Source organism: Berghia stephanieae, chromosome 7 (genome assembly GCF_034508935.2).
Source record: "Berghia stephanieae isolate SIO BIC M18660-M18661 chromosome 7, UCSD_Bste_1.3, whole genome shotgun sequence".
In the NCBI taxonomy this organism is placed as follows: domain Eukaryota; kingdom Metazoa; phylum Mollusca; class Gastropoda; order Nudibranchia; family Aeolidiidae; genus Berghia; species Berghia stephanieae.
Window position 1 is genome coordinate 43,741,343 of NC_088366.1, and position 19,147 is coordinate 43,760,489.

General features: G+C 35.9%; 1 protein-coding gene across 1 annotated transcript; it reads right to left on the minus strand.

Annotated features, from left to right (window-relative positions):
• Window positions 1-1,266: 1,266 nt before the first annotated feature.
• Window positions 1,267-18,861, minus strand: LOC144976235 (18 kDa learning-associated protein of slug-like). The gene is made up of 5 exons (XM_078920415.1): window positions 18,829-18,861; window positions 12,316-12,451; window positions 6,360-6,401; window positions 2,304-2,363; window positions 1,267-1,460 (listed from the first exon to the last, which is right to left on the minus strand). The coding sequence occupies exons 2-5, from the start codon at window positions 12,449-12,451 to the stop codon at window positions 1,276-1,278; spliced, it is 423 nt and encodes a 140-aa protein (XP_078776541.1). The 5' UTR covers window positions 18,829-18,861; the 3' UTR covers window positions 1,267-1,275.
• Window positions 18,862-19,147: the final 286 nt, after the last annotated feature.

The following is a 19,147-nucleotide window of genomic DNA, read 5'->3' on the forward strand; positions in this document are numbered from 1 at the left end:
GGGGGGGGGGGGGGGGGGGGTTCATACCCAAGATTATGTCATCAAAAATTTGGTTATACAAATAGAATAAAAACACACCCAAGAAAAACACTGTAAAAGTTGAAGCGGATTAGTAACATAATATGCTATTATTCGGATAGGACATCAGTCTTCACAAATTACTTTTTACCAGATCAGGTGATCCACCTACACCTATTCACTGCTGGGTGGACAGGGGGCCCCCGAAAAAAAAATGTGGCTGCGATGGGAATCAGCTTGAGTTGTCAGGTCTTCAGCCACGCTCTAACAACTGAACTACCCTAAACATGTCTACATCTTCAAAATGGACTTTTTTTTTGTTAACATCGTGTAATGCTGGCTACCAGTATTGAACAGAGACAAAGAGGTATATATCAAATTTCACACCTTTTGGCACTCAGTTGTTTTTACCTCTTTTCCTCTGTTCAATAGCCACCATCACATGACTTTCACGAAAAATAGTCCATTTTGATGATGTCATCGTATTTGGGGGGGGGGGGGGGGGGGGTCAAGTCAATGATGACAATTGATGACATGGGGGGGGGGGGGGGGGGGGTCTAAAAATGCCAATTTTTTGTTGACATAATATGTGAACGCTCCCATATTATCTGGACTAGCTCATGGATGGAGTTTATCTGAAACGTTATACATTATTACTGTACTAATGATCTAGAGCAGGAAAATTGGGACCAGCCTTAGAGTTTGTTTTAAGCGAGGGTTTAAAAAATAAAAATGCGGTTTATCTTAAATGGATAGCAGTGTAAATTAGTTGCAAGCACCAAAAAAGCCTTAAAAACAAAACAAACCTTATGTAATGTAAGGTAAAACAATTTATATCCTGTTAAAAATAGATTAGAATCTTTATCTAAGTCTCACTTAGTTGTAAAGTGTGACAAACAAGTTAACAAAAATCTGTGTTAACCAATTTTGTGCAAAACATCTGAATTTCATGAAAAAATTAATCATTACCAACCCCAAACTGCGCGATTTCCGCCCTTGTGTATTATGAGCTGTGACAACAAATCCCCACTTGAAAGGTCTCTCAGTGATTACAGTACACTCGTGGGAGAAGCCAAAAAACCTGCTAGAATCTGAGCATGCCAAAATCCGATGTTTATGCGAGGTAACAGCTTATTATAATATATGGTAAAGTTCAGTCACCAAGCTCTATATTGCAGAGCATGTTGGAATTTGGTGTGCTAGAATCAACGAATACTGTAATAAAAAATAACACTGAAGGCAAAGGAATGAATAAGGTCACCATTTTATTGGTTTTGATTTTGATTTAGATTTAGGTTTTCCTTTCTGTTTGACATTTCCCAACCTCTTTTTAAGTTTCTTCACGGCTCTTTTGTTCATCCAAGGGGGATAATGCCCATTCTGATCTCTTTTGGTAACCTTGTCATAGACCGGTACTTGTTTGTCTACGTCCATGGTGGAATCTGATAAATAGGTGGGAAAATAAACAAAAAGTGAGTGATTTCATTACAAGATGCTCAACCACGATACCAATTAAATTCTTCAGACCACATTGACGCCATGACACTTGACACAAGATGAGTGATAAACAAGAAAAGGGAACAGAGCCTCTATCTAATGGGTAGCAAACATTCAAACAGTTACAATTGTTAATTTAAACCAAGAGAAACCTGATCTTTTGGTTCTAAAGGACTTCTTAAACAAATAAAAATATTCAAATCATGTAGCACTCTTTGGCTTAATAAAACAGGACAAGCAGTAACAACAAATATAAAAATGATAAAGTCATTTAATGATAAAAGTGTAAATAACGTAAATTTTTTTTTGCATACAGCGGAGCTCTGTCATAATGAGAACACCCTACTCTCCAAGCAAAAAAATAACTTTATTGTCATACATGGGAGGTAACACATTTACAAATATAACATTGAGTTTTTGTATTGGTTGTGTACCCTACTTTCATTCCATTTTAAATTACGGTGTTTAAACCAAGATAATATGACAGTCAAGCTGTTTGTTTAACGTATCAGTATTAAAAGAGCATTCTTCCTTTCAAGCAAATTTCAATGTACAAAACGTTTGTAAGAATAACACTAATGAAGTAGTAAAAACACATAAAATTGAAATTAATATTAGCTTAACAATATTAAGAATAAGAAAGCTGGCAGGCTATTGCTGTGATTGGCACAGCTCAAGAGCCCCTTTTTTTGGTCTACAAATGGGCAATTACTATAATTACTGCTTACATTATCACCACAACCTCACCTTTAACTTCACTAATATATTATAGAGAAACTCTTCCTTACCTCCCTGTGTTTCTGTGCCAGTAAGAGAACTGAGATCCTCATCCTTTATTTCCGGTTTCTCTGTCGATAAATATTATAAAAATGAAATTCAACGTCATTAAAAACACAAAAATCAACACTATAATACTTTCAAAACCTTTTATATATAATTAAACATGTGAATTAATATCATTTGACTTTAATAAGGCTTTTGATAAAGTCCATCACAACAGCCTTCTTACAAAGTTGAAGCACTATGGGATTACCAATAACATATACTCCTGTATAGCCATCTTTGTCTGATTGTACTGAAAAAGTGATGGTAGAAAACAAAATGTCATCAGCAGTTCTATCGGATGTCACGTAAGGAGCAGTTTCAAGTACACCTTTGTTGTTGGGCTATATTAATGACACGCCCCCAAAAATTCATGAAAGTACAACATTGTATCTTTCCGTAGACAACAACCTCCTATACAGAAGAACAAAAACCAAAAATGACATAGACAATCTCCAACAAGACCATAACAAACTTCAAGATGGAGAAAGACTATAAAGAGGAATTCAATCCAAAGTTTTACGAATAAATAACAAAATTGAACAAGACACAAATGATTAACAAATACATAATGAAAAGTTAGACCCCCCCCCCTTCTCCCCAAAGGCTGAGTACATAGGGATTACATTGGATAGCATGGAGCCATCGACACAAAAAAGTTTGCTATGGTAACAACAAGCCAAACTTTTTCTAGCATTGCAAGGCAGTAAAAGAACAATGCTATCCCATACTGGTAAGATCAAGCTTGGAAAAAGACTAAATTCATAAACCAGCTTGACTAAGTTCCAGGTATGCCTGCAGATTTGTGTATAACAACTATGACAACAGCATAAGTATAACAAACAAGATGGCAAAAAGCAACTGGATTATATTGAAGGAGAGAGGAGCAAACAAAAAATGAAAACCTTTAAAAGTATACAAGGACAAGCACTGATGTCGACTAGCCCACTCCTGAGTGAATACAAACTTTCAGTCCTTTTTTCCAAGAACAATTAGTTATGAAATTCCCTCCTTGACAACTTCAGAAATTCTGACAGTTATTTACTTGCCAATCAGAAAATATTTCTATCCCAGAAGTATGGAGGACATTGTGATTTAAAGCCATAACCCGACACCATCCCAAAAGTGATGAATAACTAGGACTTGAGTAATAAGGTTTGGGAGATGATATAAAAAATCAGTCTCTAACAATGAGGTAAAATTATAAGCATTGGGCACTTCAGACATGGGGATAAAGTGAACCTCATATATTTTGACTTTTATTTCGAAAGAAAAAAAGTTTCTAAATTGACAGAAGTACCTTAGTTGGCTGTCTTGTACACGTCATATTTCTAAGAGTGACATGTTATATCAATTTGAAATGAAACTGATCTGAATACCAACAACTCGTACAATTTGCATGCTTTTGATATAGCTAGTCTCTACTTTCTCTCTCTCCCTTCCCCCCACTCTCTCATTCTCAAAAAAAAAAAAAAAAAAATCTCGGCTCTATCCAGGATCGATCCAATTTCCTTTACGCGTTAAACGAGTGCTCTGCCAATGGACTAGCAGGACTCCAAATCACACTTATGACATGTTTATTTCCAATTGAGTATAATAATGATCATCTCAACTCAATTAATGTTGTTTGACTCGAACAAACGCCTGTATTGATCTAAAATGGCCCTTGGTCTTTGATTTGAGAATTGACAAAAGGATTTTGCAACAAATTAGTACAGGTTTGTAATTTACCAACTCATTGTACTGGCTTGTCATTAGCCTACGGGTAGGATAGTCTACAAGGGGAACTGCTATTTGAAGAACAACATATAGAAAGCCGATGGGTAGAATACATAGGCGAACTGTACAATGATCCAAATAGAAATGAACCACCACTGAAATTCAAAGAACCATTAAGCGGACCAAACATCACCAAAAGTGAAATTGAACATGCCATGGAACGAATGAAGGATGGTAAAGCAACAGGCCCTGATGAAATATCTGTAGAGGTATTAAAAAGCCTAGGAGATCTAGCAATTGACGAACTTCACATATTATTCAACAATATATACAATACTGGGAAAATTCCAGAAGATCTCTGTAACTCTATTTTCATAGCAATACCAAAGAAAGCAGGTGCAGTCAGATGCGAAAATTTTAGAACTATAAGTTTAATAAGTCACATCAACAAAATACTGTTGCGTATAATTATCAACAGGCTAAGGAATAAGATTAACCCCGAAATCGCAGAAGAACAATATGGATTCCAACCTGACAGAGGGACAAGGAACGCAATATACCTCCTCCGTGTTTTAAGTGAAAGAGCTATACAGGTTCAGACCCCACTATACCTCTGTTTTGTCGACTACAAAAAAGCTTTTGATAGACTACGCCACGAAGAAATACTAAAACAACTGCACTCCATTGGCGCTGATGAGAAAGACCTCAGACTCATGCAAACATTATACTACACCCAGCAGGCATCTATCAAAATCGGAAACTCTACAGGAAATTCCATTCCTATTAAGAAAGGAGTCCGTCAAGGTGTGTTGCCTCACCAGATCTGTTTAATCTATACCAAGAAACAATCATGAGGGGCATAAATAATATGGAGGGAATAAAAGTAGGAGGTCACAACATAAATAATATAAGATACGCAGACGATACGGTACTCATTGCAACATCAGAAATCCAACTTCAAAAGATTGTTGACAAAGTGGTAGTAGATAGTGAAGCCAAGGGAATGGAAGTGAATATCACCAAAACAGAATGCATGGTAATACAGAAAAACCCCGAAAACAACAACACCTGCAATATAACGATTCACGGCGAGCAGCTTACCAACGTAGAAAGTTTTAAATACCTAGGTTCAATAGTGACAACAGATGGAAGATGTAACCGAGACATACGAGCAAGAATAACTCAAGCCAAACAGGCCTTCATGGACCTGGGAAACATTTTGAAAAACAAACAGATGTCGTTCGGGATTAGATTCCGAGTCTTGAAGTGCTACGTGTGGCCAATCTTGTTCTACGGATGCGAAAGCTGGACTACAAATGCAGAAACACAAAAGAACATTGAAGCTTTTGAAATGTGGTGCTTGAGAAGGATGCAGAGAATATCGTATACCGCACACAAAACGAACGAAGAAGTGCTAAAACAAACATACCAACAAAGGAAACTAATGCCCTTAATAGTGGATCGACAACTATCCTTTTTCGGACACATAGTAAGGAAAGATAAGAATGAATACCTGGCAAGTTGTGGAAAAATACCTGGTAAACGCGCCCGGGGGAGACAAAGAAAAACACTCATAGACCAACTGAAGGGTTTCACCAACCTAACAATCCAAGAGCTGTTTGAAAAAGCAAGAGACAGGGAGGAATGGAGAGAGATAATTCATGCAGTATCCGAAGCCTGGACCAGGCATGGAACCTAGAAGAAGAAGGATAGTCTGGAGAAGCATACAATAAACTTTCAATTGGGCATAGAGATGCGATACTCAGGTCGGATTCTCATTTTGGAAATATGAGGACTTTAAAAGTAGGGACAATCAACTGAGCTGGCCAAAAAATGTTTGCTATCTGGTTTATACTGTGAATAGCCGTCTTGTTCAATTGGTCTTTTGTTATCATATGAAAAGAGTACGTGTGAAGGGTATATAGTACCTAACTACCATGTAATTTTTCATTTCTAGATAGATTCATAGTCTGACCGTTGCAAAGATGAGCAGGTAGCGAGAAGAAGAAGTTTATTTGTTTTTGAGAGTGTCATGGCACTTGTAGCACTCCTGGGTCCTTTAAAACCCAGTAAGAATCGGTTCAATTTGATCAATAGGAGATATTATCTGGTCGTCCAAGGGCTTTTTTTGTCCCAGAAATAATTGGCAGCAGCCGCCTTATGCAGGAAAATAGAGGAAAAAACGATGGTCAGCTATGAAGGTTGGCCGCCATGTCAGGTGGCTGGCTTATACAAATGACCGCAAGCACAAGTTTGACAGTAATTTCAAATGCTTATTTTAATGACTTGGAAAATCTTCTTACCTTCCTTTGTGTCTGTGTTTGTCAACTTTTTCTCTGCTTTCCCTGTAAATTGAAGATTACATTATCTTAACAACCAGTGATAATTATTAAATAAAATCATTTCTGCCATTTTAACTCCAGTTACCAGATCCTTCTCATTATGACTTTTGTCCAACAACAAGGACATTGATTAAATCGGAGCATCTGACAACTCTGGTCACTGCAACAACTCTACCCAAGTTTTTTTCTCCCTGTACACCAATATATTTTACTCTCAAAGTTATTAAAATCACACAAGTTGACTTCCAAATTTTAAATAAACAATCAGATCAGATATAGTCACGTCATAAGGAATCAAGATGAAATGAGATATTATTAAATGAGCTAATATATATATACTCTGTCACTGATAATGTTTGTCTTTTGTTTGTTTATTTATTTATTTATTTTTGAGATGCCATAATTGAACAACATCTGACAAGCCAAGTTTCAAACTACAGTCAAATCCTGATAAAGTCAACACCACCTGACCAGAAAGATTGGCTGACTTTGTCCATTATCAATGGAACACACTCAGATAAAGAACAAATAATTTGGGACCAAGAAGAGGTGTTTAATTTAAGCAGAAGTTGACTTCATGCAAAATGTCCAATGAGCCAGTGCCTGAATCAGATATGTCGTCATAGTTATGATGCACACCAGATCGTGAATGTCTTATCCAGTGGAACCTCCCGATTACGACACCTCCGAATAGCGACAACCTCCTGATAACGACATTGGCCCGTGGTCCCGATTTATTTTCTATTTAAGATCAGTAAAATAAACCTCCAAATAACGACGCACTTTTTGATAAAACCTCCGAATAACTACATCATTTTGGCGATTTTCGTAGATATCTGATACTAAAAATATCGAGTATGAGTACTCAAAGTTTATAAAAACGATTCCTACTTGAAGCAATGATAAAGCAGCTTTTGAAACCAATGAGAACGCAGCTTTTTTTGACGAATCTTGGCTGATATACATTAATAAAAACCAAGGTATAAATGTAAGTGAAAGCAAGTAAACACAAAATCTTGGAAAATGTGATATTATGTGGTGATAGAAGTAGAAGTAGTAGTAGTAGTAGTAGTAGTAGTAGTAGTAGTAGTAGTAGTAGTAGTAGTAGTAGAAGTAGTAGTAGAAGTAATAGTAGTAGTAGTAGTAACAATAATAGTAGTAGTAGTAGTTGTTGTGTTTTTGTGGGAGGAGGAAGAGGAGGAGGAATTTTATCTAACTCGCAGAGTCCGAATTACCTGTTTTTGTTTGTTTTAAAGGGCTTTACAGCGCTTGTGACACATCTATGTCATATCAGCGCCAGTAAAAAGGAAGAAAATTGGAAATTAAAAAACATTCTAGATTTACAATTGAAATGACATAAGAAAAAGTAAGACAAAGGGGAATGGTTTAAATAGGGAACAGATGTAGATTCCAGGAGCACACTATCAGTGTACTCAGTTCAGATCACCTAAAAGTCTCATCCAGACACACGCACAAGAACCTTCTACTAAGAGGAATACACTACAATGTTTTGTTTGTTTTGTCAATGTTAATAAAAACTGGTCCCGCGGGCCTTACCACGCCCACTTTGTCCGCCATCTTGGAAACCTCTAAATAACGACACCTCCGGATAACGACATAAAAACTCGGTCTCGTGGCATGTCGTTATCGGGAGGTTCCACTGTAATTATCAATCTAACCATTTTAAACTCAAACGCTACCAAATCAATTTAACTTTTGGAAAACAAAATATTTTAATCTAACAAAAATGTAATGAATAACATACATTTTGTCTAAAGTTTAAATATGCCAATTTCATACATAACTGACTAATACATGTTACTATAAAGTGAGTTATGATCAGATCAGAACTGAGGAGAAGTGTTGTTGTACTTATTTAAACTCAGTTCCTGTAATGGTTTTAAACAGTCTGTTGCATGAAAGTATTGCTGAGAAACTGAACCAAATTTAAAGTTAAAGATAAAGAATAATTTACTGCAGTTATCTATGTTCCTCCCCCCCCCCCCCCAACCCAAAAAACCCCAAACAAACAAGCTTTTAGGGCTCAGTTTCTATCGCAGGCTAAGATTGACCAGAATATACTGACGGTCTGTGATGAAATTATCCATTTGGTGTATTAGCAGTAGCAGAGCTACCAACTTTCGTCAAGCAGAAAATGATTTTTCTATGTTTTAAAATCATCTTTGTATAGTTGTATGCTGTTCATTTGTATCATTATAATCAATTCTCAGTATTCAACCATTTTCATTCTGCTCCTTAAAGAATACAGTAAAATTACTTTAAACCGAAAGAAGCTAAACCGAAAAATACCTTAAACCCCAAAGAATTTAATAAATTGTACGAGTTTCTTCATTATCTTTGTACTAATTCTTACGATGAACCGAAATACTTCTAAGCAGGACTTTCTTTAAACCGAAACAACTTGAGAGCACCTTCCTTTTTTCTCTCTATATTTTTCTTCAAAAATTCGGGAAGGAGGCCACACGTAATATGCCCGGCGATATTAAACAGAACGTAAGTATAAGATGAGGGTGATGGGTGATGGGTGGTGGGGGGGAGGCAAACACTTCAATCACTGCATTTGGGCTTGGCCAACACCACAATCGCACAGACTGGAAAGGGAAGACGGCGTGTGACTGACAGGCGAAAAATGAGGAAAGAGGGGGAGTTGGGGTGTAGAATAACGCAAGCGAGATGTTCTCGCTCGTGTGTTGATGCTTTGGAACTGACTGGATTTTCAACACGACAATAAGGAGGGGGGGTAGACAACTTACAATTGAAATGCCATTTCCACTTCGGTGTTTAAATGTGTGTGTGAGGGGGGGGGGGGGGGGTTTCTATGTAATTAGGCCTTTGAACCTAATGAAATGGCTTTTCAACAAAAGAGGGTTGTGTAGTAGACAGCTTAGCATTGACACGCCTTTTCATTTCCATTTCACTTCACCTCTGAATAGCTGTGCATCATTCATTATCAATTATCGCACAAGAACTTCGATCTTATTTTAGCTTTGCATTTTACTAAAAGTTGTCTAAAAGAAAGCAACAAGATATGAAGTGAATAGAAAAGTGCCAGAAGACAATAGAGAATAAAAAATTTTCGCGGCGGTGGTGGGGTTCGAACCTGCGACCTTATTGGTACGACAACTCCGCCTGGCAGGTGAGAGCGTGGCTCTACCGTGTGAGCTATCAACGAACACAAAAATATTCGTTTCAAACTCAAAGTCATTACTAGATCCCTCTCTCACCCACTTCTTGAGACCGCCGATTCGTTCGTACACCACCATCGCGAATAATTTTGACCAGCAGTTAAGCTTAATAGCCAATATTCCCAACACAAACATATAACATAGAAACGATTGAGACATTGAGTATGCTCCGGTGTATGGGGTGAATTTTTAATTCAGAAAAGTGAGTGGAGCAGGCACTTATGTTGGTAACGACAAGATATGAAGTGAATAGAAAAGTGCCAGAAGACAATAGAGAATAAAAAATTTTCGCGGCGGTGGTGGGGTTCGAACCTGCGACCTTATTGGTACGACAACTCCGCCTGGCAGGTGAGAGCGTGGCTCTACCGTGTGAGCTATCAACGAACACAAAAATATTCGTTTCAAACTCAAAGTCATTACTAGATCCCTCTCTCACCCACTTCTTGAGACCGCCGATTCGTTCGTACACCACCATCGCGAATAATTTTGACCAGCAGTTAAGCTTAATAGCCAATATTCCCAACACAAACATATAACATAGAAACGATTGAGACATTGAGTATGCTCCGGTGTATGGGGTGAATTTTTAATTCAGAAAAGTGAGTGGAGCAGGCACTTATGTTGGTAACGACAAGATATGAAGTGAATAGAAAAGTGCCAGAAGACAATAGAGAATAAATTGTCTCAATCGTTTCTATGTTATATGTTTGTGTTGGGAATATTGGCTATTAAGCTTAACTGCTGGTCAAAATTATTCGCGATGGTGGTGTACGAACGAATCGGCGGTCTCAAGAAGTGGGTGAGAGAGGGATCTAGTAATGACTTTGAGTTTGAAACGAATATTTTTGTGTTCGTTGATAGCTCACACGGTAGAGCCACGCTCTCACCTGCCAGGCGGAGTTGTCGTACCAATAAGGTCGCAGGTTCGAACCCCACCACCGCCGCGAAAATTTTTTATTCTCTATTGTCTTCTGGCACTTTTCTATTCACTTCATATCTTGTCGTTACCAACATAAGTGCCTGCTCCACTCACTTTTCTGAATTAAAAATTCACCCCATACACCGGAGCATACTCAATGTCTCAATCGTTTCTATGTTATATGTTTGTGTTGGGAATATTGGCTATTAAGCTTAACTGCTGGTCAAAATTATTCGCGATGGTGGTGTACGAACGAATCGGCGGTCTCAAGAAGTGGGTGAGAGAGGGATCTAGTAATGACTTTGAGTTTGAAACGAATATTTTTGTGTTCGTTGATAGCTCACACGGTAGAGCCACGCTCTCACCTGCCAGGCGGAGTTGTCGTACCAATAAGGTCGCAGGTTCGAACCCCACCACCGCCGCGAAAATTTTTTATTCTCTATTGTCTTCTGGCACTTTTCTATTCACTAAAAGAAAGCACTGTACTTACACGTTGGAGTTTAAAATCAAAATACTATGTGAAGTCGATGAAAAAAAAGTTGATCAAGACGGAGATATGTAAATTACACGGCATCCCGACTCAACTCTTTCAACAATTTTGAATTGAAAACGAAAACCCCCAAAAATATTTTTAAAACACAAAAAAAATTAAAAAAAAAAAATTAATGGTTACGAAGACGGCATTTATTCAACAACTCCATTTAACGGGAAACCCATGATACGTTTAAATGAGCAAATTCCTTAAATAGTTACTACGCTTGAAAAACATTGCAACACGGGAACTTACTTTAAACCAAAATGTCTTTAAACCGAAATGGTTTAGAAGGTCCCCAAAATTTCGGTTTTAAGTAATTCTACTGTATTTGTCTTTTCCATTCTACATGATTTTTACCACCTATGTCATAAAAGTTGTGATAATTGTCTGTTTGATTCCACATTTCCTTACTTACTTTGTTATAGTCCAGAGCCATTGGGCCAGTAGAGCCGGAGTTAATCCCGGTTTCTATAGCGTGAAACGGACAATAGCAATTGCTTGCTATCTTTTGGATGGGATGCTAGTCTATTGCAAAGCACTTTCCCCCAAATCTAACAGACTCAGCTACCCATTCATTGCTGGGTGGGCAGGGGGGTCAGAAAAAATCTCGACTGCACCCGGGATCGATCTCGGTCCCTTTGCGTGAGAAGCAAGTGCTCCACCCACTGAGCTATTGGGATCCCCTCCTTACTTATAAAAGAAAAAATAATCAAAAAATGCTACAAATCAAGCTTTTAGTATATGCCTATATACAGTCACTTTAGTTTAAAGTGATTTAATTATTTCCAAAATCATCCAATGATAGTGCAAACTGTAGGTTTACATTTTTTAACTGTGTACTTTCCCCTGAATTCATTCTCTTTTTGTAAGTAATATTACAATTTTTTCTTATTGAAGTCGGCAGCAGATTCTCTGGTTTCACACAACAGTATTATAATGATCAATCTAGGCTGCGAAATCGTTATCACACTAAGGTAATTAACATCATAAGATTATTCATTTCTAGAAACATCTGAATGTAGTGAAATTTGGGTCCCAATGATCATGAATCTAATAAGAGTACAGAGTGAAAATTTTTTTATTTTTTAAATTCTGTTTGTTTTGTACTTACTAATATAAAAAATCATACAATAACAATAAAAATTGACCTATCATTCTGCTGATCTGATGGTACTTGAAGACCACTCTACTAAGTATAACAAATCCCAAAGGAAAATTATACAGTATGACAGAAGGGATTTACAATCAAATACTTACATTTGAAATTTTCAGCAAATTCTTTCTTTTCTACTGAAACACATTTGTATAAACGTTCTAATTCTTTTTTAACAAAATGCTGTCTGTTGACATTTCGACACTTCCTGCCAGATTTATTTCTGATACCTCTAGCCATCTGATGAAGAAAAAAAAAATTTAAAAAAAGGATTTGAAGAGAAATATAAATATAAGACAAATTATTAGTTATAAAATGTAAAATGTGATCCATCGCCTCAAACTGGTATTTTATGTTTGTAATTCAATTCAATTCAAAATTTCATTATTGTGGGAACATGCAACATATTTCTCAGAGTGTATGGAGTAATCGCAAATAAGAAATAAAAACAAATCGATAAATATTAGATCCTCATGATCTTTCTCTTGACATTTCAATCTTTATACATAGATCTAGGTAAGTATAACAATACATCAACACTAGTAAAAAAGCTCTCCATAACATTTACTCATGCTCTCTCTGATTTTTTTTTTTTTGGTTCTCCTTTTAAAGAGGGTGCTAAAAAGTGATATAAGAGTAGAAAGGATCAGAAATTCGAAACTACACTATAATCATTCTCCACAAAATATTAAGTTTCAAACCAACTCTCATATTATTTTTTTTTTAACAATTAAGTAAATTTTCAGCACCTAAGGTGGTGAGTCACTAGTGACTATGATGGACTATTTTATCATTTCAATTTTACCTTCCATTTTTCACCAAAAAAACCCCCAAACAACTAAATTTGAAAAAAAAAGGAAAAAGCCAATTATCTTTCACCACCTACATCTATTTATTTTTTTGGTAAAGTTTTCCTATTACACAAGTGCTAATACATCATTTTCCAAGCTATCTTTTAAATTTAGGGTTTAAGGCATAAAAATAATGCTAAAACTCATTGCAAACAACTCAACAAACTTTGAATTTCTAAAATATTTGGGGGTTGGGGGAAGAGACTAATCAACCCCCCTTTCTTATCTTTAAAGCAATCTCTAGGACATTCTCATCAGTTCGAGACCAGCCATTTTGAATTCATGTTACTCCTTTTGACTAACTTTTGGGGGAAGATTCTCCTGAACCCTTCTAAATTTTTACTATTCTTTTGTTTTCTTTTTATCAACCACCAAGAAACTTGTAAACCAATCAAATCCACCATTCATTAAAATTTCCACTACCTTGCTGCTTGTTAACTTTATTGATCTTCTTTTGTTTATATGATATGTTCATTCTGACCACAATTTTGGGGATATTGATGATGGCCGGGGATTTGTTTATTTTGCGGACGAATCCCTAGGCCTAGGTGTTGTTCGTCCCAAAACCGATCACACTTGTATTCTTTCCTGTCTTCTTCATACAAAACAATACAATTTATTATCACACTTCCACAAAACTAGATCCAACATTTTATTCGAATTAGAGACGAAAATAACTATCAAAGCAAGGAAGCAAAGATGGGGGCAAATTATCTAGCTCATATATGAATTTTAAGATACATCGATATCAGTGTGGATAGAAATTTCAGTGGGTTAGACTACTTCTCATATTTTTTCCTTTTATTTGCACAGGTTCAAATCCGATTGCTCCCTTATTATTTTTTCAGAGCGAGTCTATTCTTTTCTCCTTTTTTGTTTTGCCTTGTTCTGTTTCTGAGCATGATTTTCTTAAAATTGTTTTTATATATAAAAACAAAAAATTATTGTTTTTCTTTCCTGACCTTTTGGTCTCTCTCTGAATATTTTTGTTTGTTTGCTTTTTTTAATTTTTAGAATATATACTATTTACTATTTGAGATCGGAGTGGGGACGGATATGACAATTTGCTAGAAAGGAAACCAAAAGAGAGGAAAATATTGAAAAGAAAAAAAAGGTGTGTGTGTGTGGGGGTATGGAACATTTATTATTTGCAATGCTTTGTCATGATCATAATTGAATTTTGTCCAATTTGTTTGTCATGCAATATGCGTCGACTTCGAAGTGGGTGTCATGGCCGAATGGTTTAGTCATCTGCCCTGGAAGTTTTACCAGAATCGACGTTGCGGGTTCAAATCCTGGTTCCGCCACTTTTTTTTTTTTTAATTCCGTCTTTTTTTTACAGAACGTTGCAAGGGATAAATGTCCCATCCATCCTCCCCCCACCTCTTTTTTTAAAAAAAACTCTCTCTTTCTCTCTTGGTTCCTTTCTAGTTTCTAGCAAATTGTCATATTCATCCCCGCTCCGATCTCAAAAAGTGTCTAAAAAGAATAAATAATTAAAAAGCAAACAAACAGAAATATTCAGAGCGACCAAATGGTCAGATAGAGGAGAAAAAAACAAACAAAATAATTTTTTTAAAAAATAAAAACAATTTAAAGTAAGAAATTCATGCTCAGAAACGGAACAAAAGGCCAAACAAAAAGGAGAAAAGAATAGACTCGCACAAAAAAGAGAGGTGGGGGGGAGGATGGATGGGACATAATTTATCCCTTGTATTGTAACGTTCTGTGTAAAAAGAAGACGGAATTAAAAAAAAAACAAGGTGTCGGAACCAGGATTCGAACCCACGTCATTCTGGTAAAACTTCCAGGGCAGACGACTAAACCATTCGGCCATGACACCCACTTCGAAGTCCACGCATATTGTGTATATGCAGTAAGAAGTGATTTAATTTTAATGTTGGTTAAATTTTATGTTTTTACAGAGAGGTGGGCCGGTGTTACCAATACTTAGCTTCTATACCAGGATAAATCATTCGTTTGGACCGAAAAATAAATAAAAAACTTACCGCTTACCGTCAAAAGCAGTTTAGATTTGAAGATGCATTTGTTTTCTATCAAAAAACATTCGGTAATGGACAATCCTTGATGAATTTCAAAAGTTGTGTTGAAATTATATCCTAATCGTTTTCATGATTAATTCCTCGCGAAATCGTGTGGGTATCGTTTCTGTTATCAAGGTACCGCCTAGCCAGGCAGGGTTGCCAGATCATTTTTGAGTAAGAGACCAAACTAGCTATAGCAAGAGGCCAGATTCCTCGGCAGGAGCCCAAATACCACCAAACCCACCTTAGCCTCGCGAAAACTCTTTAGATTTGTTAAACAATTTAGATAGGATAAGGAAAATTCGTATATATAGAAGCATTAGCAAATGCAATCTGTGGCGTTAGCACGTGTTGCATTTAGATATTTAGATTGCCAAATAAAATAAGTTTTACCGGTACCAGAGTAAAACGATATAACGGGGAAAGTCAGAGGAAGCCAAAAAGTTGGTTACAGGAGGCCAAGTGGCCAAACCAAATTTTGGGAGGCCAAATGGCTTGGGAAAAGGCCAAATTTCTCAAATTTGGCCACCAGGAGGCCAAACTAGCAACCCTGGCCCCAGGTTTTTAAAAAAGTTTATTGGGAAAAAGATACGGAACAAAGTGTCCATAGATAGGTATGCAATTTGGTGCATTAGTGCAGTAAAAAGGCCTTTTTTTCTTTTATTCAATAAACTTGACTGCTGGTGGACCCTAGGCCTCTCTACAAGTCCAAGAAATAATACTCACTTTTTCTCTGCTCCAACGAAAATATCTACCCCCTACCGGTCTAATTATTTGTAGCAGACGACAAATTTCTCAAAACGGTCACGTGACACTGTAAAAACAACACAGGAAGTCCATGAAAGCTTATTTACGGCATTTCCTTTGAACCGTGTAAACAACAAAATTTCGTTTTCATTCGACTCAACGGGTCAGATTGGCCGGTATTTTTTAACGAACTAAAGTTCTGAAAAATCAAAATGTTTCTTAGAAAGGTGAAAGATGCTAGTTTTTGAAACAGAGGTAGGTTTTTTAAAAAAAATCTTTATATTTTACGTGAATGCATGCTCAAGGCGAGTTGGACGTGCAGCGGAGGTTGGTAGGCCAAAGGCCCACCTCTCTAGATATTTTATTAACTTTCCATGTGCATTTTGGAAACATTCCATATTCTGGAATGTGGATAATTGTTTAAAAGAGCGGAGTTTCAAATATGTGTCTGGGGATAATGAAAATTCGTTATCCCCAGACAGGTGTCTGGGGATAACGAATTTTCATTATCCCCAGACTGGTGTCTGGGGATAATGACAGGGCTGTCATTATTCCCAGACGCCTGTCTGGGGATAATAAAATTCGTTATCCCCAGACAGGTGTCTGGGGATAACCAATTTTTGTTATCCCCAGACACCTGTCTGAGGATACTATCCCCAGACGCATTTAGCAAGTGGGCAGAAACATTTTATGCAAAATGCCAAACTAGGCGTGAAAAATACCAAATATTCTGGAAAAAATACTAGTGGTTGTGTCCCAAAACAGTTAATATATCAAGTGATATTTAACACAAGATGAAAGTAAATAGTGATCAAATGTCAAATCCAGCTCTTTAAAAAAAAATATTTTAAAGCAAATGGATCAATGAAATTTCTTTTGTTACTTTGATCTGAAAACGTCAAACTGGCAATTCGACTTTTTATTTTCAACCAGGAAGAAAGTTGTTAATCATCAAATCTGTTCATAGTCCACCAACCATTTAAATTTTCATTACCAACCTACCTGTTAACTTTATTGATCATCTCTTGTTTCTATAATTTGCTCATTCTGGCCACAATTTTGGGGACGACGGGAATAATTTTTATGTCGCGGACGAATTCCTAGGCCATGGTGTTGTCCGCCCCAAAACCCAAAACCCACACCTGTTATTTTCCTGTCTGCTTCGCACAAGACAATACAATTTAGTATCACACGTCCACAAAACTAGATCCAACAACATATTTTTATTCGAATCAGAGATGAAAATAACTACCAAAACAAGGAAGCAAAAATGGTGGAAATATGTTTAGCTCATATATGAATTTAAAATATTCCGATAGCGGTATGGATAGGCAGCTCAGTGGGTAAGGCCACCTTTCATTTTACTCCTTTTAGCTGCACAGATTCGACCCCAGACGCGACCGCCCCCCCCCCCCCCCCCCCCCCCCCACTCATTTTTTTTTTTTTTCCCTTTTCTTTCTTTCTTCCCAATTGATTTTCATTGTTTTCACTTTTGTTCCGAGTTCCGAGCAAGAGGTTTTTTTTTAATCAGTTGAATTTTTTATTTCTCCGATAATATTATTTCATTATTTAATTTGCTCTAGATCTATTATTGTTTTTTTTTGTTTTGGTCAATGATAATAATAATAATAATAATAATAATAATAATAATAATAATAATAATAATAATAATAATAATAATAATAATAATAATTGTAATATTTGTTATTATTATTACTATTACCATCATAATCATTATTATATTATTATCAATAATAGTATTATTTTTATTATTAATACTCTTATTATCATACTATTATTATTATTATTATTATTATTATTATTATTATTATTATTATTATTATTATTATAATTATTATTATTATTATTATAATTATTATTATTATTATTATTATTATTATTATTATTATTATTATTATTATTATTATTATTATTGTTAACACTATTCCCTGCTCCGAGGGAAATCTCTCTTTTTCTTTTTTTTTTTTATATTTTGACCTAAACCTTATAGTTTTTTGTTTGCTAAACCTTTATGTAAATGTTCCGTTTCAGAGCATGAATTTCTTAAATTGTTTTTATTCTTAAGACAATTATTGTTTTTACTATCTGACCATTTGGTCGCTCTCTGAATATTTCTGTTTGTTTGCTTTTTAATTATTTATTCTTTTTAGACACTATATGAGATCGGAGTGGGGGCGAATATATTTGCTAGAAATTAGAAAAAAAAAACAAAGAGAGAGAGAGAGAGAGAGAGAGAGAGAGAGAGAGAGAGAGAGAGAGAGAGAGAGAGAGAGAGAGAGAGAGTTTAATAATAAAAAAAAAGAGGTGGGGGAGGATGGATGGGACATTTATCCCTTTCAACGTTCTGTAAAAAGAAGACGGAATTTAAAAAAAAAAAAAATAAAAAAAAAAGTGACGTTAACAGGATTCGACCCCACAACGTCGATTATGGTCAAACTTCCAGGGCAGACGACTAAACCATTCGGCCATGACACCCACTTCGAAGTTGACGCATATTGTGTATATGTAGGAACAACTGATTTTAATGTTGGTTAATTTTATGTTTTTATAGATATTTTATTAACTTTCCTTATTTCTATGTGCATCTGGAAACTTTCCATATTCTGGAATGTGGATAATTGTTTAAAAGAGCGGAGTTTCAAATATGCGTCTGGGGATAATAAAAATTCGTTATCCCCAGACAGGTGTCTGGGGATAACGAATTTTCATTATCCCCAGACTGGTGTCTGGGGATAATCACAGCGTGCTGAACTGATGATCTTCTCGTTCATTTTTCGACTGTTTTAGTTTTAATACTGTGTTAAGCTTAGCTTTTCTAAATCATCGGGACAAAAACGTAATAATCAAATAGTATGTAAACAAAAGATGAACAAACGAATTGGACAAAATTCAATTATGATCATGACAAAATTTGAAAACAATAATTTTAGTTTGTTTACGTTTTGAACCTTACCTTGTGTTTTGGGATGGTGACATAAAAGAACTCTTCTATGTTTTGCTCAGAAAAAGCCTGTTCTAAATAATGACGTTCCCGATAGATAAATTGGAAGCAGCTAAAAAGCTACTATTTAACCGTACCTGGTGATTTTTAGAAAGTGACTTTCATACGATTAATCTAAATAATTTTTTATTTTCCAAAATGTTGCAAATTATCAAAGTCTTTCTAAAGGATTTTGTTACCCTTCTCAATGCAATTGTACCTATTGTTTGAAGAAAAGAATATATATATAATTCACGAATAATCTAAATAAACGTTTCCCATGAGTTCAATG

Coding starts and splice junctions, on each gene's coding strand:
- LOC144976235 (XM_078920415.1), bottom strand. CDS start 12,451: ATGGCTAGAGGTATCAGAAATAAATCTGGCAGGAAGTGTCGAAATGTC. Junction 6,402..12,315: donor ATTTGCTGAAAATTTCAAAT/GTAAGTATTTGA, acceptor TTCAATTTACAG/GGAAAGCAGAGAAAAAGTTG. Junction 2,364..6,359: donor AAACACAGACACAAAGGAAG/GTAAGAAGATTT, acceptor ATTTATCGACAG/AGAAACCGGAAATAAAGGAT.